Source organism: Apteryx mantelli, chromosome 3 (genome assembly GCF_036417845.1).
Source record: "Apteryx mantelli isolate bAptMan1 chromosome 3, bAptMan1.hap1, whole genome shotgun sequence".
NCBI classification, from domain to species: Eukaryota; Metazoa; Chordata; class Aves; order Apterygiformes; family Apterygidae; genus Apteryx; species Apteryx mantelli.
Window position 1 is genome coordinate 87910694 of NC_089980.1, and position 22134 is coordinate 87932827.

The window sequence follows — 22134 nt, forward strand, 5'->3', positions numbered from 1 at the left end:
ATTTAAAAGAAAATAATTTGTTACGTTGCGCCTACTTGTCTTCTGCAACACTATCTGCCTAGAGTAAGTAGGCGTGTTTCCCTTACCAAAACACATATGCATTTTCAGTAGGCTATGTTCCCTCAGTGAGCATCCAAGGGAGAAAGATTATATATATAGATAGTCAGCAGAGCTGAGCTTTTGCCTCTGCAGAGGGACACAGGAAATGCCGGTGCCTGCCGGTGGAAGGAGGAAAAGTGTGGGAAAAGCACTAGCCGTGGGCTCGGTGGCCCATGGCAGGGCTTCTCGGTGGCACGCGCTGCGCCCCCGTGCCCCGCGACAGAGGACACCCAGCTGGAGTTGCACCACACGGGAAACGTAATGACAAGAGGAGGAGAGGACAGCCAGGAAACGGTTTGAATTTCAGACATAATGATGCTACGGGCGAGCCACAATTACTGCATTTGCGTTGGTCAGGGCAGCACGCTCTGCCAGCAAGACTGTGGTCAAAGCTTTGTTCCCACATCGAGGAGGGCACCTAAAAGGCAGAGTGAGTGTCTCAGCCCTAGTACCCTTGCTGCTGCAAGCCAAACATGCTGAAGGAGCTCTAGGTGATGAATAGTGAAACAGTAAAGGAGGAATCTTGTTAACCTAATCCAAAAACATGTTTTGTGCTGCATTTTCTTTTGTAACCTGCATCTCTAATCGAGTGACGTATTGTCTCCTCTGAGAGAGCCAGTCCCGAGAAGTGGGGCGTGCAAGCATCCTGGGGCACTCGCAAGCCCCAAGGCATGCAGAGGGGTCCCCAAAGGGCAGGGAAATTCAGTGTCAGCCTGCAGACGGTGAGGTGAAGACTTCTATTGCCAACTGCTGGTTTGGAGGTATTCCCTTCCTCTGCAACCATTTACAAAAACTCCCTTCTGTAAAGGGCAGATGGCAGCAACAGGCGTCCTGAGAAAACTATTATCTTACTGGATTACACAGTGTTTTATTTATGTGATGTGTCACTGCTGTGGGAAAAATTGATATCTTTTGAGTTTTGCTTTGTTAGCATTTTACACTGAGCTTCTTACTCCAGAAAAACTCCTATTAAACTCTCTTAGAAACTGGCCTAAAAAAATGATGAAAGAAGCCCTCAGAAAATAACATATAAAGTTATTTTCTTCATATAGGTATATGTGTGAAAACTGCAAGGACTGTGTACTAACAAAATATGGACAGTAGCCTCCAATCACCCTTTACTAGCTCAATACCGATCAAATGAAAGCTGGAGCATGAAATCATAAGCTACAATGTATTTACCAACCTGAGGTCAGACGGTTTCTGAACCTGATCCCAGGGGGCTACCAAGGTCAGTGGGAATTGTTAGCATGGCCCCTCCTCTATGTAGGTACTCTGTGCTGATCTGGGGAAGCCCTGTGACCTCCACAGTATATCTGTTTATTTTAGTTGTATCAGGTGGGCTTTAGACAATATATTTCATCTTCCTACAAATCTTGCCTCACTTATCTTCTTAGACCATCATGGCTACAGCACTCTACTATTGTCATTTATATATTTATTGCCTGGGATACACTTATTAAACTGCTGTTGACCCTTAGACATAAGTTAGAAACGAGTTCCAAACACCAATTCTGGGAGAAAAAAAGTATTCCGAACTACTGATTTTAAAAGAACTTTACAGCCAACATCAACTACGCAATGTATCAAGAGGATCAAAATAATGTAATACAGCTATTGCATGAGGAAAATACATAAGTGGTGTGATTTTACAAATGTAATAGAAAGAATCCTAATACTATAATTCTGCTAAGGTTTCAGATGTGTCAGGGCGCAGCGAGGGCTGGCTGCTGCTCAAGGGAAGGCAGCAGCCGGGGAAAAGCGGGGAGCCCCCGCTGGGGTTTCTTCCAGCCTTTTCCTGAAGCGCTCCCAGGCTGGCCAAGGCTTCTTGGCTCCTTTTTATCAGCCACTGGCCTTGAGCACACAGCTAAACTCCTAGGAGTGGGGGAGCATGCTCCAGCCCTCACACCGGCCAGAGCCTGCTTCTGTTTTATATAATCACCAAGAGGAAGCTGCACATTACAGATATGCTTAAGTGGGTGTACTTAATTTATCATCCTGTTTCAGGAAGACTCAATCTAAACATTAGCCTTATTTTTCTTCTGTTACCTAAATCAGCCCGACGTTGTTCTGTGGTCGGTTCTTGCTGTGCAGGTGAAAAGCTTATTCCTTCTGCACATCTTGCCTATCTGTATTGCCTTTCATTTTTCTTCCCTTGACATCTCTTTCCACCTTGCCTAGGCTAAAAGCATAGGGCTATACAACCATCTCTGAAAGACTGAAAAAAATATTTTACATTATTATATCCTCTCTACCACTCTGCATACATATTTTTACCTGTTCTTTATGTTAAAAGCAGCCCTTCCACTCTGCTTGTTAAGCACGTAGGCTACTAGAGTTTGAAGTCCTACATACTGCTAAAGGTCCACATTACTTTCCTAGAAGTAATTTTTCCCTTCTGAAAAATTGCAAAGTGTGAAAACTAGATAAAACAACAGCCCCTGTAACACAGAGCTTGTAACAAGATGTTACCCTCCCATTTCATAAAAAATGAGGTAGATAGCGATTTCCATAACAATTTTCTCCATTTCCCCAACAGCACAGCAACTCTTCCCTGGCTGCTAGAGAAGGGGTACGTTCTCTGTGAGCCAAGGAGGCTGCTGAGCCTGAAATTTCCCTGAAAAAAGGGTGAGGTGCCTGAGACCTCTTTTCCAGCAGGCATTTTCATCAGAGGCATGTGTGCAGTCTGCCCAAAGCTGACAACTGTGGTTCCAGCAGTGGTGGGACATGATGCCACTGGAGATGCAGAGGATTTGGAAGTGGAGTCTGGTAACAAAACCAAGACTCTTCTGCACGATGACTTTAAAACTGATCTTGCTGAGTAGCTGCTGCTATCAACTGAGAGCTTATATACCCTCCAGAAAAAGGTGCAGAAGAACAAGACAGGTCCATGGAGAAACCTGCCCAGGATTAGTAAATCTTCTTAGGAGGTTGGTTATCTCTCAGACTAGAAACCTCTGAACATCCCAGGTCTGCAGGATAGTTCCTGCAGCATGGAGCTACACAGACCAGAGGCAAGGTCTGTCAAGGGACTGAATTACAGGTTAGCGGCAGAGGATGTCCACCGTGGCCACCTGCAAGGGAATCATGCCTCCTCTTCCATTACAAGGTGAATTCACCCAACCCTAACAGGAAGATACTGGGGAAGCTCAGTGTAAGACACTTCCCTGTAATTTCCTATCCCTGACTATCTTCCTGCTGTATTTTCAACAAAAGACATCATATATCTGGTTTCTAACTATTTAATATTTGTTGCCTATCACTATTTGATATTGATATACCTTTTTCCAAAAGCAGGGGCCTAGGTGTGTAAGCTACAGGAAAAGGCCACAGCTTACCTGGCCCAGCTGCTTGTCCGCCAAGAAAATGCATGTTAGTTTGTCAAAAGACATTTGATCTAAAAACCCATTAAAGAATAGTGCCATCTTTGCTTGAGGCTTTTTTTTCTCCTCCCCCTCCCCCCAGGAATTAGACACTTTCACTGAAGAATACTAGCTGGTGCGTATAAAACACACACTATGTTTTATAGATATGTTGATCTTGGTCTGCTCTTTGTCACAACACTTCACACTTCTTTCAGATCTCCATGTTTCCCTCTAGCATTTGTCTTTTCATAATTAAGGTAATAATTCAAAATTCTCTCTTTCTGCATAGTCTCAAGCTTGTCCTTGGATTATGAGCCTGTGATTTCCTAACTTCTTGCATCAAGAAGTCTGTGCCCATTTGCAGTGTTTCTCCCAGATCACATTCAGAAGCTCATAAATATTACTATTTAGCATGGCTCCATGGACAGCTGTGAACTACTTATAAATTCATGATTTGAAAGCTACTTAGGAGGACTCAGATACCCACACTTGGGGTGCTGCTCCGTGATGTTGCACAGAAATGTCCAGGTCCTGTCCCATGGGCTGGATAAAGGGGCTGCAGACGAGTCCAGCCCTCTCTCCCAGGAGCACAGGCACACACGGTGGCTTGCAGGAGTCGAGGGTGGGAGTGCTGCTCATGCCGTGGTGCGTGTGCGGCCACGTGGTGGGGTGTGCACGTGTGTGGCTCCACCTGTGCAAGTGGGGCACCAGCACCAGCACCATGCACCCACCAGCAACCAGTGGAGCTATGCATTACCCTGGAATTTTGTGACATGCAGCAGCCTGGCTAGACCAGCAGCTGGACATCCCGAGCCCTGGACGTGGGCCTTGGGCAAGCGGGTTGTACAGAGCAGGCGCCAATATCCTCACCCAGAATTTCTGCTGTGGACAGACATGTGAGAACCTTAAATGCACACACAGACAACATACTGCATAGCATACACAACCCCCATATGTGCCTTGGGGCTGCATCCAGCCCTGATCAGACACACCTCTACAGCGGGATTTGATGTCTTATCTGTCTCACAATGCAAGGATTAACTAAGGTTACAAAGCTCTGAACACAGGAATCAATGTATTAACATTATTTTTGAAAGATTAGAAGGGTTATGAATGGGAAGGATCATTTTGCACACCAGAACCCAATCAAGCATCATTATGCAATGGCATGAAACACCCAGAAACCACTTAGGACAGCATGTTTCCCTTGTTAGCCACCCACCAGGTACTTACACTTTGCAGGCACTTCTCTTTCCACAGAGATGAAATGGTAATTTTGAAAAGGAACACAAATGTTTATAAACGGAAACAAAATGATAAGTTCCTTTCAGATTATTTACTAAAAATTTCTTGTTCATTGCCACCCTCCCAGACTTCACAGTATGTTACTCCAGAACCTCTTCAAAAGCCCAGTTATGCTATCTTTCCCAGCATCAATTCTTTGAGATTCCTGGGTATTTACATTTAAAAAGTGCTTCCCTAAAATGGACATCTGCAGACCCTTAGTTTTTATCCATATTTGCCAAGTACTTTACATAAATTTCCAGTAATGAAGTGCTTGAAATTCCTTATAGGAAATGTTCCGGCATTCAAAACAGAGGTAAATGCTTCACTAACCACTAAGTATATAACAGTGCAATGAAAAATAAATATAGTGATGAATCTGATATTTTAAATCCAACAACAACAACCAGAACTGCCATGATCCTGCTGATTGTATTCCTCAACAAAGTCCTGAGATGCTGACTTTAAGAAAAAACAGACAAACCACATTTATCATACACTTGGATTCCCACCAGCCCCCAGGATGACATGATAGACATGTTTTCACTCGCTTGTGGAGGCAAGCTGTAGCTGTAATTCTTGCCCTGCTGGTAATCTTAGTTTTGTTTGTATTGTATTGTCTACTTCATTTTCTCCCTGTTTTTCCATATATATGTATGCTGTTCAGAGTGTTGTCTTTTATCATTTTCATTTACCATATACCCTATTTGTTTTCATTCTAAAAAGGCCAACGTTTTCATGTTGCAGCAGGATAATCGAACAGAAGTTATCTAGATTGCAGCAACTATGATTCTTCATTCTTCATGTTAAGCCTGCATCCAGCACATCCGCAGTTAATCCCTCATAAAACAAAATATGTATTAATTGCTGAGAATGCTCATAATACACTCATAATGACAACCCACAAGAATTGCAAAAAGGAATATCTGAGTTCAAATAATGTCCTCACAGGAGATCCTGTGAATTAAGCTCTGATCCCAGTAAGGAATCCTTGGTTCTTGTCCCAGAATGACATAAACATCCCTGCAGGCATATGCCCAGGAAAGGTAAGTGGAAGCAGTAGGAAACTTCCAGAACAATGGCCACTTCAATTTTGGTTAAGTTGCAGGATCTATTTATGCTGCTCCTCTGTTTATTTTACATGCCACTATTTCAAAGTTTCATACTACTTTTTTCATGCTATTTCATGATAATATTTCACTACAGCTTCTAAGAGGTATTATGATGGTGTGCTCCTTTCCCCCCCACTGATGTGCTCTCTCCCCCTGAACCCGACCTCCCTGTAAACACTACATTGTAGGGGCTGGTTGAGCATGCGCCAACTAAGGCCCGTCTAGTATGCAAATATGACTATGAGTCAGTCATCTCCCCCCCATAAATAGGGGGCAGCCCAGAGCCCCTTGAGCTCTCCTGCACAGCAGCGGCCTGCACTGCAGAACCTCCCCTTGAGCAGGGACGCCTCTCAAGGTTACTCCTCGAGGTTGAGAGATTCCTTACCCGCGACAGATCCTTGGTAAGTGATTAATAGCATGCTGAACTTTTGCGAACTTCATGAAACTTTGCTGAGATATATCTCTGACTAATTGCGCACATAATCCCTTAGACATAAACCATTGACCAAGTCTGAGACTAGGACTGGATCCAGCCGCACCTTGGCTCCTCTCCAAAGGAGTTTAGAAAGCAAGGGGGTCCAGTCTGAACCTCGTGACTCAACGGGAGGGTTTCCTTCGCACACACTCCTTTAGATATGAACCGTTGACCAAGTCTGGGACTAGGACTGGATCCAGTCGCACCTAGGCTCCTCTCCGAAGGAGTTTAGAAAGCAAGGGGGTCCAGTCTGAACCTCGTGACTCAACGGGAGGGTCTCCATTGCACACGCACCTGACCCTGTCCTTCATGCAGTAAATAACTGAGTGAACCTTGCCAATCAAACCTCATTAAATTGTTCTTATTTACGACTGAACTTTGTTAAGTCGCTGTCTTACTGCAATAAACGTAGTGCTGCTTCCCTCTTACGAGTGAAGTGCATCACTCCTTTTGTGACAGGTATTTGTTTATATCACAAAATTTACTTTCTCTGCACTTTTCTTTGCATTTTTTTTTTATTTTCATTGTAAGACTTCCTTGTAGGTAGGCTAAGCTTTAGCCATTCTGCACACTACATACCAGCAAAAGCATCACAACAGGTTGCCCAGAGAGGCTGTGAAGTCTCCATCTTTGGAGATATTCAAAAGTCATCTGGACAGGGTCCTGGGCAACCTGCTCTAGGTGACCCTGCTTGAGCAGGGGGTTGGACGAGATGATCTCTAAAGGTCCTATCCAACCTCAACCGTTCTGCGATGCTGGGAATATATGACATTACAAAACTTTGACAGAAAGCTTTACACTCAAATCATGTATTATCAAGCAGTCCTGCAGACCGTTATTGAGCTCACACTGTAATGATAGGTAGCTTGCCTTAAACTTTCTAATGTTGTATTAATAATACCATACCTTCAGGCAAGAAAGTAAAACAGAAGATTAAGCTAGAGATATCTTGGGCAGCTTCCTCCTCTTCACTGCCCAAGTCCAGCTCCATGCTAAGGAAATAGAGGAGAGAATTTTCCTGATTCTCTTTTTTCTCATTTACATGTCCTTTCTTACTGATGGTATCCTTCTCAAACCAGAAAGATTAAAACTTACTTTATAGCTCTAGCTTGGCCCTCCTTTATTACAAGAGGGCACAAGTCAGCGAGCATTGCTTGGCATTAGTTTCCCCAACATTTGCCTATGCTGACACTGAACAAAGGATATTGAAGCAGGTTTACATGCACAAACTTTTATTTGCAGGCTCCACTGCTGATGGCATATATTGACTTGAGTTACCGTAAGGGAAAAATAAAAGAGGGAAAGAGAGGGAAAAAAAAGGCAAAGGGAAAACTCTCCCCAGTGACTAGCAGGGAAGAGAAGCTGCATCCCCAGAAACATATCTTTCTCTGGGCGTTCTCTCCAGGGTAGCTGAAAATGACAATGAGACAAATTTTTTTGCCATGTTTCCCCCCTAGTCCGACAGACTTTCCATCAGGGACCTACTCAAACTTCCTATTAGTTGTTCCCATTTCCGATGCTATTAGCACCGATCAGAGCACAGTTGGACAAGGTGCAGTTGGACAAGGTGCAAGTGCTGCATGCATGATTATTCTGGGGTAACATTTATTTAAATAACTATTATTTACTATGTTATTCACTAAGCCTTGTTCTTCAAATATAAACTAAAAACTACAAAATAAGGGGTAGAAAAAGGGGGGGGCTGGGGAGGAAGTCAATCCTGTACCAGTGGCAATTGCTTTGCAGGAGAAACCCAGCAAAACAAATAGTTTGGATTTTGCAGGCGCACAACAACAGGTGCATGAGGTGTTATGAGAGCAGTATAAAGAACACAGGAGTAACACTGCCACAGCAACTTCAGAAAAATTCACCACAGCTCAGATGAAAGATTACAGACCTGTGAGCTAGAGGCAGGCTACAAAGCGCCAAGTAGGCAGCCTTGGGCACCATACAAGTGAAGGCAGCGAGGCCTGGGCACCACGGAGATGGCACCACTGTTTTGCCATGAACTTGCTTTGCCCTTGGAGCTCCTGTCCTCACACGAGTCACCCCCCAATTGCCACGGCTCGCTGGAGGCGGGCGCTGGGCTCCCACTGAAGAGCCCGGGGGCGGAGGGGGATCCCCTCGAGGCCCGGACACCGGAGGGGGCCAGCGTGCCGCGTGCGGGCGCTTCTCTCCACCCGTTAATTTTAAAAAAAAAACCGCCTCCCCCACACACCGCCTTTCCACAGAGAGAGACGGGCAACGGCCGCCCCGCGCGCCGCTACATCACCGCGCGCCGCCTCTCCCCGAGCCAACGAGCGGCCGCCGCCCTGAGGAGCCGGCGGAGAGGGTGGTGCCTCCGGGAGGGGGATGGAGGAGGGATCCGCGGCCACGTGACGCGGAGGACGGGCTCCCGCCGGGCGGCGGGGTCACGTGAGGCGGCAATGCGTGTCGATGCCCCCCCCCGTCTCGCCCAGGGTCGGGATTGTTCCATCATACGTTGGGGGAGGGGGAGGAGCGGCACCACGTCACCGTCCCTGTCCCACGGGGCGGCCCCGCGCGGGGAGGGGGCGGGGCCAGCCTCGAGGCGGCGCCGCTGGGGCGAGAGGCCGCCCGCTCACGTGACCCGGCGGGGCGGGTGCGCGGAGCCAGCGGGAGCAGAGCGAGGCGAAGCGAAGGGACACGCCGACTGAGCGGCAGCCGCCACCCACTTGCCCCAGTGCCGCCGCCATGGGCCGACTGCCCGCGCTCCCGGTGACCGCTCTCTGCCTGGCCGCGCTCTGCGGCTCGGCCGCGGCGACGACGACGGCGGCGGGGCTCGCGACGATCGGTTGGAGGGGCGCCCCCTCCTCGACCGTTGGTGAGTGCCTCGCGCTGCCCCCCTTCCCCCACCCCCGCCGCGGGGGTTGCTGACGGGGCAGCCCCTCCCCCGCCCCGCGCGCTCGCGCCCCTCCCGTTGCCCGGCGGAGGGGGGGCGGCGCGGCGCGGTCCCGCGCACTGGCCCGGGCGCTGCCTCCCTCCGGCCGCTTTCCGCGATCGCCCGCCGGGCTGAAGCCACTTCCGCGCTCAGCGCCTTGCCGCAGCCCGCGGAGCTTTCCACCCGCTTCTCTCTTCACTCCGCCTTTTCTCGCCTTTTTTTTTTTTTTTCCCCCTCCGGCTGCGAAATATATGGGTGTTGTGGTGTGAAACTGGCTAGCGCGATTTGAGCTGCTTCATGTGCAGCGAAGTCTTCGTAGCTGGTAGCTTTGTGTTCAGTAAAATGCATGCAGCGTGCTTATTCCGTGCGAACTTAGTGCAGTTAAAATTGGGGTGGTTACTTATGTAACCAGCCTTCTTCTGTTGCTGCTGGCAGTTATGCTTTATCCAGACCTTAGCCTCACTATTCCTCATGTAGGCTTGTCTAATGCTCCTGGTTTTGAGCTGTATACCAAAATTTTCAAATGATCAGGAACCACAAAGTGCACCATATGCCCCAAATGAAAAGGAAAGAAGTTGTTCTAGAAGTACTTTAATGCTTTTTTGGCTGCATTTCATAACGGTGCTGGGTGTAGTTTAGTGCAAAGCTGTCCAGTAATGCAGGCTTCAGAAGGCCCTTCTAGGTTATTTCCTTTTGTGTCCCACTAGCGATGACATGAGGTAGGCCAATACAGGCAGCAAATTGGATCCATGAACTGCTTGAGGACTGCTGAAAATCAGAGGTTAACAACCTCACCGTCAGAGCAGAAGAGGGCAGTGTTGGTTCAGCAGGACAGATTCTGTTAGTCTTTCAGGTTCCCCCCTTAAGAGTAGGGGGAGTATCTGAATTCACGCTGTAACAGCTAATACACTTAACAGATTTGTCTGGGGAGCAGAATGTGAGCTTGCCTACTTCAAGAGCTGCGTTCATGGTACCCAAATCATTTTCCAGTGCAGAGCAGGCATCTCATCTGCTGAAGCTGGGCAGCTTGCTGTAATCCCATATAAAGATTTTAAGATAGCCTTTCATAGCAGGAATAGCATTGGGAGAGCATATGACGTCCTGCAGCTGATTACGAAGCTAAATTTGTTGACAGCTCACCCTTGAAATATTTTGCAATGATACAGATGTGTTCTGGTCCATTACTCTTGCAGATCTGTTCCTCCCTCATGCTAGTCTGGGAAAACTGTTTTGAACTGAAAATCTTAATGCAACTAGTATTAGTTGCAATTGGTATTAGACTGTTCTCCTGTCTCCACAGATGTACCATGCTAAACTGTCTGTATGCCAATGAGGATTTTCATTTCTGAAAAATGAACATTCATTTTTGAATATTGTGCAGGCTATTATCACTGGTCAGATATATACCCAGAAGAATAAATGACTGTCTCTGAGATCTGTTGTCCAGAAACTGTCATATCACTATTGAAGTGGTTTAAGTACCGTCTTTTTGAAGGGAGCAGGGCAAGACTGTTGTTATACCTCACTGATATAAACTAGTAAAGATCTTGTTATATCTTTCTACGTTTCTTGGAAGTGGAGAAATGGGCACTAATATTTTTAGGTTATGTACAGATGATGTACTTTACTTCCTGATAAGCTTGAGCCAGCCTTATCCAACAGAAAGGCCGCTGAATTCATGTTTAATTCAGATTGCCAGAATACTGAAGTTAGAGAGTTGACTCATTTCTAGTTGTTATCTTGAGATGTGCTTTACCATGTTGATTGCCAAGGATCTGTGACTAGCCCGGTTCCCTTCGCTAGGGAGCAGAGTGGAGAAAAATGAAAGGTCATCCATTGGTGCCTGGAGTAGGTGAATATTACATGAAATGTGCTGGCGAATATGTGTTGCAAAGAGTGGGTGGTTTGTGTGCAGGGTGGGTTTTTTTTTGGTTTGTTTGCTTTTAATGTGATGACTGTATGAATAAGTCTTATTCGAAAGTAATACAGTAAAACTGTAGACTGGGAGAATTTATTTGACCCAGATATTGGATTTGTTGACATTGTGGTTTTAAGGCAACATTTGACTGAGATTAACATTGAAAAGCAATATCATATTGGGCTGGTTAAGGTGCTGGCTCCTGCTGTGGTTAAAATAGGAATAGACTGATTTCCTTTCTATTTTCCTTTACATGCATTTGTATATAAAGTTTTCTAGATCCTTCCAAGTTGTTTAAAGTAAAACAGTTGTTTGCAACTCGGTCTTAATTTGTTGTCCTCTGTTAATATATCTTGTACAACTTACATAAGCATATACAAGTATGTAAATAAGCACTTTCCTTCCAGCTTAAACCTGTGGTATGTGATACTAAAATACACAATTTTATTATGCATTCAGTAACCACTTACTGTTGCTGTTTCAGGAAGCCTGGCATATTTTAATAGATGTCACGTTTGTTTGGCTACCGCCTTGGTTTCTTAGACTAACAGGTGACAGTTCCTAGTTAGACGCAACATATCCTGTGGAGGAGTACCTTAAAGGTGCTAAGGAACTTGCCAGTATCCTAAAGATAGGGAGCTTCATACTCAACAAAAGGAGTTTCACATATTAAGTCCATTGCTTCATCTGAGATGTAATAAATGGAAAACTTATGAACCTTCCAGTTTTAATTGTTAACTAGCACAGCTGTTTATGCAGACCTGAAATGCAGGGCCTGGGTTATAAAACAACATAAAGTAAAACCTTCATGCTAGGCACATTCTCAGTTGCATATCTACTTTACTCTTCTCATAAACTTGTGCTTGATGTGCAAATCAGTTTTGCTAAATAGTTTAGATTAAATGTTAAATTTGACTACTGCGAAAGCCCACGAATTTTACTTTTTCTGAAAGCTGCCTAGAAATGGGTGGTCTTAAAATAGGATTGTCTGGTTTTAAGATGCAGAATGGTAAATGAAGATTCTTATTGCTCTTGTCCTGATTAGTTCAACAGTGCTGTTTGAAGAGACTGGCTTACACCAACAGAGATGAAATTTGCGCACTGGTATGAGCCATCTTCTGGTGGTAGCAAGTCAGAAGTAATTCTGCTTGACTTGGATTTCTGTGTTGTTTCTAGAATTGTAACAGCCACTTTTTAATCTAGAGTCAAAATCAGTGTGAAATTACAAATTTCCATTTTTTTCAGTACTTTCTAGAAATAGTGTGCTGTTACAATACCTTGTTTCACATCTAAGAATAGAACTTCTCCAATCTGTTTCTGCTAAACTTGCAGTGAAACTGTCAGGATATTGTGTTGTTTAGCTTCTGCATATTCACGGAAGCTTAATTGGCACCTTAATAGAGGATTTTGGTTGGTGTTAGAGGAATCTGTATACTTTATCAGCTCTCCGCTGTCCAGGGTATTTGGAAACTGGAGTGCTCTAAATAGCGTGACTCTTGTGACATAGCCTGTATCATGGTGTGTAACATCTGGCTTAGCTTTGTCCAGATGAGTTAGCAATGAACAATCTTACCATGATAGCATTTCACTTCTAAATGGGTAAGGTGGTACTATTGCCATCTGGTAACTTAATTGTCCAGTATCTGTCTTGTACCAAGACCTGTCTCCAGTGGCCTTGGGTCACAAAGCCCAGTTAGGCTGGAGAGGCAGATGGCTGATATACCTGGGCCAATTGGTGCTATTCCTTCTCCATGAGCCAAGTAAAATAAGATCAGCTGTAGTATAGGTGGTTGGGGGAAGGCAGGATGACAGCTCTCCTTACCAGCAGCCCTTGCAGACTGTCATTGATTCCTGCTGTTGTACAAAAGAGTATTCAGTTTTATTAAGGCATTATGGAAGACTTGAATTAGTGATGGCCATCACTAATACGGACATGCAGTAGCTCTCACTGAGACGCTGTCATATCTCAGCACAATGCTTCTCCATGTCAATCCCCAAGTGTAAAGTCATCCCTAAGCTGACTTGATGCCAGTGGGATCCATGACAGTGTAGATTCTGATACGTCCAACCTGGCTCTGTGTAGAGTGAGTTTGCTCAGGTTTCCCACCATGCAGAATTGCTTCAAGATCTAAATAACCATGCTTAGACGGCACAGAGCTCTAAAGGCTTCTGGACATAATGGTATTTCAGCAGGAAGCTTGCTGAGTTGTCAGCATTCATAGTGTGATTAAGCAGTACTTTAGATGAGCTATCCATGTATGATTAACTCCGTTAATACAATTGGTTTTAAAAGGTGTAGCAGTTTCTTACAGCACTTGCTGAAGCCTAAGGCTTCTGAGAGCACCTATACCAGCAATGGCTCTCGGAATGGGGAGCTTTTAGCTAATCTTTGAAAGATTGGCTGTCTTATTTTCCACATGCTGCTTCAGCTGTGTAGCCACTCTGGTTTCTAGTTCCTAGGTCAGGGTCACTTTTAGTTGCAGTTAGGTTGGGGAGCAGTACTGAATACCTAGTTTCCTATTATGTAAAACTTGGGCAGACTATACTCATGCAGTAGCATCATTTTCCCTCCAGTTTGCCTTGAGGAAACTGGCTTTGCATTAATAACATAGGATGTTCGTTTTATTCAACTTTGCACTACAAAGTTGAGCACTGCCTTGATTGTCCTGTCTGTGACAAGTTGTTTTTTTTATATATATATTTTCATTCATGCAACTTCTGCTCTTCCTGTGGCAAATTGAACATTCAGCTGTTTTGTAATTTCAAAACAGCAGTATGCTAGAATTCGGTGCCAGATGTAAGGGTCCCTAAAATTCAGCCTGCTGCTGTTTATTGGAGTTAAATACTGTCATTAGTATTTTTAAACATAATCTTTTATTCTTTTATAGCTCCAGCAGCTGATCTTTCTACCAGTGCTACTACGGCTCATACTACCAATGCTACTACGGCTCATACTACCAATGCTACTACGGCTCATACTACCAATGCTACTACGGCTCATACTACCAATGCTACTACGGCTCATACTACCAATGCTACTACGGCTCATACTACTATAGGTAATACGAAAAGACCCAGATGACTGGATGCGTAAGATCCCTTTGTAAACAACTGCTTAAACTTGGAAGTGTAGTGTGAGTTATAATGCAATATATGTTGCTAGGATTACTTTCACTGTCCTCCATTCGGTATAGAATGGCAATGAACCGGGAACTGATGAATAAATAAAGGACAAGAGCCTTTTCACAGACCACTGTAGTGAAGTGACTACTAATGCGTGAGGTGTAGAATACATAAATAGTTCCAAGGTTTGGAAGAAGTGGTTTGTGTATTAACTTTTTTCCTTCAGATACAAATAACTATAAAGTGGCTCAGTGATAGCTGTTTGAATTAGATAACAAGTCATGACTAGTGGAAATGGCGAATGAGTTTGACTTGTATGTTGCCCAGTCCTAAAATTTCTGTTTTTACACATGCTGTCATCTTAACAGTGCAATCCTAAAAACCTCTTCTTTAAAAGCATCCGCAGCTGAAGGGAACTGGGAGGTAGCAAGATGCAGAACTTGACTGGCTCCCAGCAGCCCACCATACAGTAGGCTGACACTTAGCTTTGAGTACACTTACAAACATTGGTGCTTGTCACAGCTACATAGTGGGATACTTATTTTTTAGTAAAATTAATCTTCTGTAAAAGAAAAAAAAAAAGTCAGAGATCCAGAGTTCCGTGTTGATAACTGGAGGACTTTTAGGAGATATTCTAGCTGGACTTGACTGTTCTCATATTCCAATAGTGTCACTGGCAGTTAATGATTTTCAGAAAGTTATGGTATACAGTGAGTGTTCATCTCCTATTTAGAGATATTGTATTTAAGTACTTGTTTAGTACAATACAAACTGATTCTAAAGGCTACTTAATAAAAGTTCTCTGCCTTGATACAGATTCTCAGTTGTCTTCTACGGAAGCAGCTGTCTTGATTCTTATTCCAGTATCATCATTTATGTTGATGTTTGAAGGAAAAGTATTTTTTGTCCGAGTGAAGAATCACTGTCTGATCTATGGAGAGCCTTGAAATACTTGGAGGACAATGGTATGGTCAGGTTGTAAATTAAAAAAGAAATCCTTATTGTAGAAACTTGGCTTAATGCCATGCAGCTGAACATCTAAATTGTGTGTGGGGCAGTCTGAAATTAAAGCTTATCCTTGTTGGAGAACAAAAAGACAAATCATTTACGTAAGAACCTAAGTGCTTGTGAACTTTGCTCTTGTAAGCTCATGGTGTGTACGTACTATCTGAATTTAAGTTTTCTCTCAAACAGCTAACATCACTAATGCAACCACACATGCTCCTCTGCCTACAACTGCCAGTTCTTCAGCCACCAAAACAACCAGTATACCAGGTAACTTCTGAGAATCAGGGGGAGGTTGTGAAGCATTAAATGTCAGAAACATGTTGGTCAAACTAAATCATTTGGCTACTTTTAATAGCAACAACTGACTTGTTAACTCAGCTGTAGGACCTCTTACTTGTTGGGAGGGGTTGTTTTGTCTTTGTTTTTGACTTGCAGCATAATAATGGGATGCCTTAAAAATTACATTGGGCTACAGTGGTGGGAATGAGTTGACCTATTTTATTTCAGATTCAGTCCTAAGTATTCCACTACATGAAGAGCTCTCATGAAGTGAAGCTTTTTAAAACTAGCCATCAGCAGATGTCTGTTACTTCTAGATTCCTATCTGTTGTGGCTTCAGCTAATTTCTTTAAGCATAACTCTTGGGGCGAAGTACAATAGATGGAAGATAATTATTTAATGTGAATTTAAGCAAAAAAAAATGGGAGCAAGCAACAAAGAATGGAAGGTGTGTTTTGACTGTGAGCATATCAATAATATACTTTTATTTAAAGAAGGGAAGCTTTGGCTTTTTGAAGTACAAATATTGTCCAGCTGGGACTTGTTCAGTTTTGAGGTCCATGGCAGTTTGGCTATAAATATCTCTAGGTTTGTACAACAGTGCTTAATCAGAATTTCAAAGTTGGTATCAGTAATCTAAATGCAGCTGTTGACATGTCATTTTTGATTATTTCTAGTTTCTTCTTGGTGTTTGACTGTTTTGTCTGAGTAGACTTAATACAAAGAAGCAAATACTAAAATCTGTGTAAAATTATTTTAAGTGTTGTCCACTTATGAACTGTAATGTGGTGTTTAACAGGTACAAATGCTACTGTGACTCCTGCACCTTCTCCACGCAAATCTACATTTGATGCTGCCAGTTTCATAGGTGGAATTGTCCTTGTGCTGGGTCTGCAGGCTGTAATTTTCTTTCTGTACAAATTCTGCAAGTCGAAAGACCGAAACTACCACACGCTTTAGGACCTGCCACTTTATAATGGACTAGTAGCCCAACACCTGTAGTTCACTGAACCAAAATATCTTCTGTTGCTCATGGAAGACAGCAGTTATATCCTTTAAATCTCTAAAAGAAGACTTTAAAAGAATATTTTTGCAACATTATACTTGGCAAGAGGTGATATGAATCTCCAACAGGATTACTTGCAATATGCTGCATGGGTTCTGATGCCTGTCTAATTTTTCTTTTGTGGCTGCTGCTGTGGGACTCTTTTTCAATATGCCAAATGTAGACGTTCACAGATTCCTATATTCAGTGACAACACTGTCTTGAGTAGACAATCTCATGGTGACTTATTGTGAAGGCTAATTTAATCAACCTTTGATGCAGTATCTCTTCAGTTTTATCAAGATGTGAATTATTGGTGACTGACTTCAGGGAGTGAAATACCATTTTTACTAGCTTGTGGCCCTTACAGCACGCTTCTAGAAAGATGAACAGAATTTGCAGAAGTAAATAATGTCTTAATGAAATAAAATAATAACCCCCCTTTTCTTTTTTAACACAAAAATAAAGGTTGCTTGATACAATGCTGCATTCCAAACTAAAATCCTGTGCCCTTTCCAATTAATGTTGAGGGTGGAGAGGGGATGTATGGATAATCTTCATAAAGGGGAAATGAAGATTAGTGCCTTAAAGACTAAAAATTAATAGGCTGCAAAAGTGTTCATCTTGTCTCAAAGGTAAACAAAACCTATTAGGTACTAGCTTTATATAGGAGAATGGAATATGAGTGCCATTAAGCATTCCAGTTTCAAAACTTCCTACACTAAACAACTGTTCCTTATTGATCTTATTTCTGAGGGTGAGGGAGCATGGTACAGTAATCTTCGGTATAAACAGGAGATATAAGTTGTTGACCTTTTGTTCTGGCCTGCAAAGACCAAGTATAATACAAGTGACAAGAGTCAGTACAGTTCACTCCCTGCATAAAAAGGCAGCAACGTACATATATACTTGAAATACTGGTGTTAGGGAAATTACGAGGTTTTTATTCTTTAAATGCTTCTTAAATTCACTTGTTATAATTAATTTCTGTATTCGTCACCCTCCCCCACCTCCTACATGTCTGCTTGCTGAAGGAGTGATAGAGTGTAGTTCAAAGGATCTGCTGATTGCTGATTTGATCCGAGTCAGGATTGTTATAGTCCTGGGACTGCTAGGGGCTTTGAGGGGGTGGCTGGGGAAGTGCTGTAGAGTGTGTGTGTTTGTGTGTGGTTTTTTTTGTTTTTTGTTTGTTTGTTTTGTTTTTTTGTTTTTTCTGTTTTTTGCCAAAATCCTTGCATCATGTTTGTGTGACCCCGAAGTGAGCTGGTTCAAAAAACCTATGCAGCCAGATACAAATTTTTTTTTTTTTCTTGGCTGGATCAGCCGTGCTGTCTGTCAGCAAAGGTACATCATCTCCAATGTAGATTGACTGGGAACCTGTGAAAATAAACCCGTGGGAAAAATGGAAGTAAAGATAAAAGGAAGCAGTGGGTTTAGCACTTGATACTTACCTTTTGATGTGGATTGACTGATATCCCTTGATCTTCAATTTCAGGAAATCTGTAACACTGTCTTTCTAGCTCTGACTTGACTAGAATTTGGCACCTGATACAACAAAATGACAGCATTGATGCAAATAATAGTCATGGCAGTGTAGCTTAAATATAAAGCAAATTCTAAGTGCACTTTAGTTGCAGTGTTGCTTTCTTGTGTTCTTCTAGTTTGAATAGCATTGTTTCTATTGTGCTGCATAGAAAACTGAAGTTGCTACAAAATACAAAGGTTAATCACCAGTACTGTATCTTTGAATTTATTAGGTTGTTTTCTAAACAAAACTAAGACAATCGCTCAGGTTTAATAAATAGCAGAGTGAGCAGCCAGGTCCCAGCAACAGTGTATGGATTAGATGGTATATCCTTGGCCTTATTAAGAAATCACTTAATCTGTTCTTTCCCTGTCTCTGAATTACTTTAATTACATTTATTCATTTAAAAAGATATCCATGAGCTTGTGTTCTGTGCTTTGAAATGAGCAAAATACTCTCCTAAAGTGTGACAGAGTTCTCCTTCAGCTCAGTGAAGCAAACTATATTTCTAGTATATAATTTGGGGGGGGGGCCTCAAAGGGCTATCTTCTGAGAAATTTGCAGAAAAGTGCTACAGGATGCTTCACAGCATGAAAGACATTGCCACAGTAAAGTTGTTGCTCTGTAAAATGTTGCTAAAATGCTTATTCATGAGCTGTGCTGATCCTGATTTAGTTCATAAAGTATGCTGATGAAGCAAACTAAAATAATTTTTAAAGTGCCTTAAAATTGCTTAATCTTTTGCCTCAAATTTGTTTAAAAGGTATAAGGGGTATCTTGCCTTAGTTATTAAATTTTTCTTGGTGCCAGCAATTGCCACTTTCCAAGACTTTAGGAAACCCAGGATCTCTGACGTATACAGATGCCAATCTGAAAGAAACTCAAGCTTTGTAGTACCTGAATTTAGTCTTCTTCTGGAGGGCCTGCACTGCACATAGCTTGCTCAGTAGCCTTGCCAACAAGATATAATCCACAGTTTACAGAGCTGTGGCTAGGGTTGTTTCCCTTTGATTTGTTTGGGGGTGGGGGCTGGGTTATACATCTTCACCGTGTGTTTGGCTGCCTCACTATAAAAAGTAATAACTCCTTTGCAAAATTGCAGTATCGGCTAATCTGTGCTGCGTACTAGCAAATAACCTGAAGTAAGAACTTGCAGTTTTCCTTGGCCTTGTCTTCTGAAGTGGAAGGTAGCTCATAGATCTGTAGTTGTATTTGCCCCAAATCAATTTTAGGCACTGAACTGTAGTGACTTTTCAAGTTATCTGGCTTTTTCTTGAAGCCAACTTGTGCAAGTATCAAGCTGTTATCTTATGAATGTTCTTTGCAAGTGTTGCTGTTAAAGTTTGTATTTTGTCTTCAGTGGAAGAAAACCAAAACAGTTGTAATCGCAAAACCAAATTGATAAATAAAATCTGCCGAATGGATTTTTACTTGTAAACTTTCTCTTATGTGAGCAATCCCAGAGGGACTATCTGTCAACTTCCTGGATGTTGTCTATGATAATCAAGAAACACTGGAAAAAGAGAGAATAAAAGGTTTGAAGAATTAAGTTAGCTCTTCTAAATATAGCATTAACTTTGAATTTGGTATATGGAACAATACACTGATTCAGATTTAGAATTGTCTCCAAATGACTTCTCACTTAGATCATGTTTTCCATGTTAGTTTAGCCCTGTTCTCCCCTTAAAGCCAAAGCAAGATATTACCTGTTCCACTTGCAACAACCTGTAAGTCTTAATGGTCAATGCTGCTCTTCCCCACAGCACAGTTTATAATATTGGACTTCAGCCTGTAAGGCAGAAGAGACACCGCAGTCTATAGGTGTGGCTCCAGTGAGACGGTTACAGCCCTGATGTTGTAGTGTTTGTTTATGTTAAGATTCTTAACCCTCAGGAAAAAGGTATTGCTCTGAGCTTCCTTTCGTTCTTGATTATACAAGAAAGACAACAAGGGTTTGGACTCTGATATTTGCTAGGGAATAATTGTCAGAGTATCCTGGAAGAGGAGAACAGAGGGTGTACGGTTCTGTAGTCATGCAGTGACTAAAACGATAACTAGCACTGAGTGAAGTAACCTTAGTGGCTTCATATCGTGGCCTTGACACTTCTGTGACTACTGAATAAAGCATGAGTGTGTCACTGAGTAGTACTGATAGAACCCTGTCCCACATCATGGGAAATCTGCAAAAACTTCAGTATTGTAACACTAAAATGAGCTTTATTTAAATTGCTATTTTAGCAAAATAGCAAAAACACTAGCGCTGTTTTCTGCCTTTTTACCCCTTAGCTGTTGCGCACTCCTGTGGATAGTGATCTTTGTTTAGCTGTCTTGAGCTTCAGCAAAATTGCTGACACTACAGGAATGATTCTTTTCTGTCCGGTTTTTTTGTTCCCACTTAACACACATCAGCTAATTTGAATGTAAAGACTTAATTTGTTGAGCAAGATATTGTAGCAATTTTTGTCATCGTGTTTGTACTTGCTCTTTGAACATTGTCCTGCGCTTTGCAAAATGTATTTTTATTTATTTTTAAAGTCAGCATAGCTGTTGAAAAGCTGTATGGAAATAGAGGAAACCTAGAGCTTCCTAATGTGTCTGGAATTATAATGCCTTCCAGAAAAACACCCATTACTTTATACAGTCAATGACTGAATTAACAGTTCTTGTTACAGTGCAGCACTGAAAGCCTATATAGAATTGCTGATCCCTGTAGTACAAGCCTTGTGTTACTGTTTCTCTGGAGTGTAGTCAGTAGTAGTACAGTATTCATTCTTATTTTTGAATTTGTTAAATTAAATTGAGCTCCAAAAGAATTAGTTTATCAAGAAGCTGCAATTAGTCTGAAACAACCCTTTCCTTTTTTCCACTGAAATGGCACGTAAGTGCTTCTTACTGAGGATATTCTTCTATTTCCAAATCAGCATCAGGTTGCTGGAATGTGCTAGAATCACACTTGACGGCTGCGTTAGTGACAGCTGACCTTGGACAGTTATTAGTCACCTTTCTCATCCATTTAAGGCATACCTTAAAAATAATTCATGTTATTTGATAATTGATTTTGCAGCATTCTAATTACATCAAAACAAATTTGTAATATAATACTGTAGCAGCAAGCTTAAATGAAATACCCCTCACCATTACAGAAAGAAGCTTTATCAGCCTTGTTCTAGGAGTCCTCTATCTTTAAAAGTTCCAGCATTTGTACAGAAGTTAGAGGGTTCTTTTTATGTGTCTTAACCAATGCAATGTCATCAAGGTTGGCTTGAATTTAAGTCTTATGTTTTTAAAAAAAAAAAAGAGAGAGAGAGAGAGACCCAAGGTATCCAATTGTCCATGTCCACCAGCGTTGACAGAACTGGACAATGCTACAAGGCACATAGGTTACTATTCTAACTCATCATCAAAAGCTGCAATAAAACTTGACACATCTCTGAAAGACAACTTTGACTGCTTTATTGTCAAGGTTATGAGAACAGCTTTTTTTCCCATGTGAGAGAAATACAGATAACAGAGCCATGAATTTATGCAGTTGGTTTTCTATTTCATTCTAGGGATTAGTTTAGGATTGTCCAAGAGCTGCCCTTTCCCTTACAAGGTTGGAAGGGAGAGAAGGTGCTGGGGAAAGACAGGAACCCAGCAGCACTGATGATTCATCTTTAAGCAGGCAGGAAAGGTTCAATGCACAGGAAAGGTTCAGGGGCTGCAAGCGCCACCTTGGGCAGGATGTGGTGGCCTAGGTTTACAATAGGGACACAGTTAAAAAAGCAAACCTGACACTTTAGCTCTGAAAACTCAACTATACTTTGCGCTGCCATGTTCCAAGGTGACCACGATAAAAGGAAGCTTTTTAGTTTTGACTAATATCCTTGTTGCTACACTATCTTTCTGTACTGTGCTGCATTGTCTTTGAAGAGAGGACGTCCAGTGCCGCTCTTTCTCAGAAGAAAGATCTGCATCACCCACTAAAACTGAGAGATCCTACCAGATTAATTGACTATAACT

At 42.5% G+C, this 22134-nt stretch overlaps 2 protein-coding genes across 2 annotated transcripts in view; one reads left to right on the plus strand and one right to left on the minus strand.

Annotated features, from left to right (window-relative positions):
• Nucleotides 1-8960: 8960 nt before the first annotated feature.
• On the plus strand, nt 8961-19556 carry CD164 (CD164 molecule). Its single transcript, XM_067293876.1, has 4 exons — nt 8961-9177; nt 14041-14211; nt 15470-15550; nt 16362-19556. The coding sequence occupies exons 1-4, from the start codon at nt 9048-9050 to the stop codon at nt 16520-16522; spliced, it is 543 nt and encodes a 180-aa protein (XP_067149977.1). The 5' UTR covers nt 8961-9047; the 3' UTR covers nt 16523-19556.
• Nucleotides 19557-21788: 2232 nt separating this feature from the next.
• Nucleotides 21789-22134, minus strand: part of LOC106489616 (coiled-coil domain-containing protein 162-like) — a 30704-nt gene continuing 30358 nt past the window's right edge. The window contains 1 exon segment of the mRNA XM_067294587.1: nt 21789-21865. Within this exon segment, the coding sequence (XP_067150688.1) occupies nt 21789-21865 (77 nt within the window).

Coding starts and splice junctions, on each gene's coding strand:
- CD164 (XM_067293876.1), top strand. CDS start 9,048: ATGGGCCGACTGCCCGCGCTCCCGGTGACCGCTCTCTGCCTGGCCGCG. Junction 14,212..15,469: donor TACGGCTCATACTACTATAG/GTAATACGAAAA, acceptor TCTCTCAAACAG/CTAACATCACTAATGCAACC. Junction 15,551..16,361: donor CAAAACAACCAGTATACCAG/GTAACTTCTGAG, acceptor GGTGTTTAACAG/GTACAAATGCTACTGTGACT.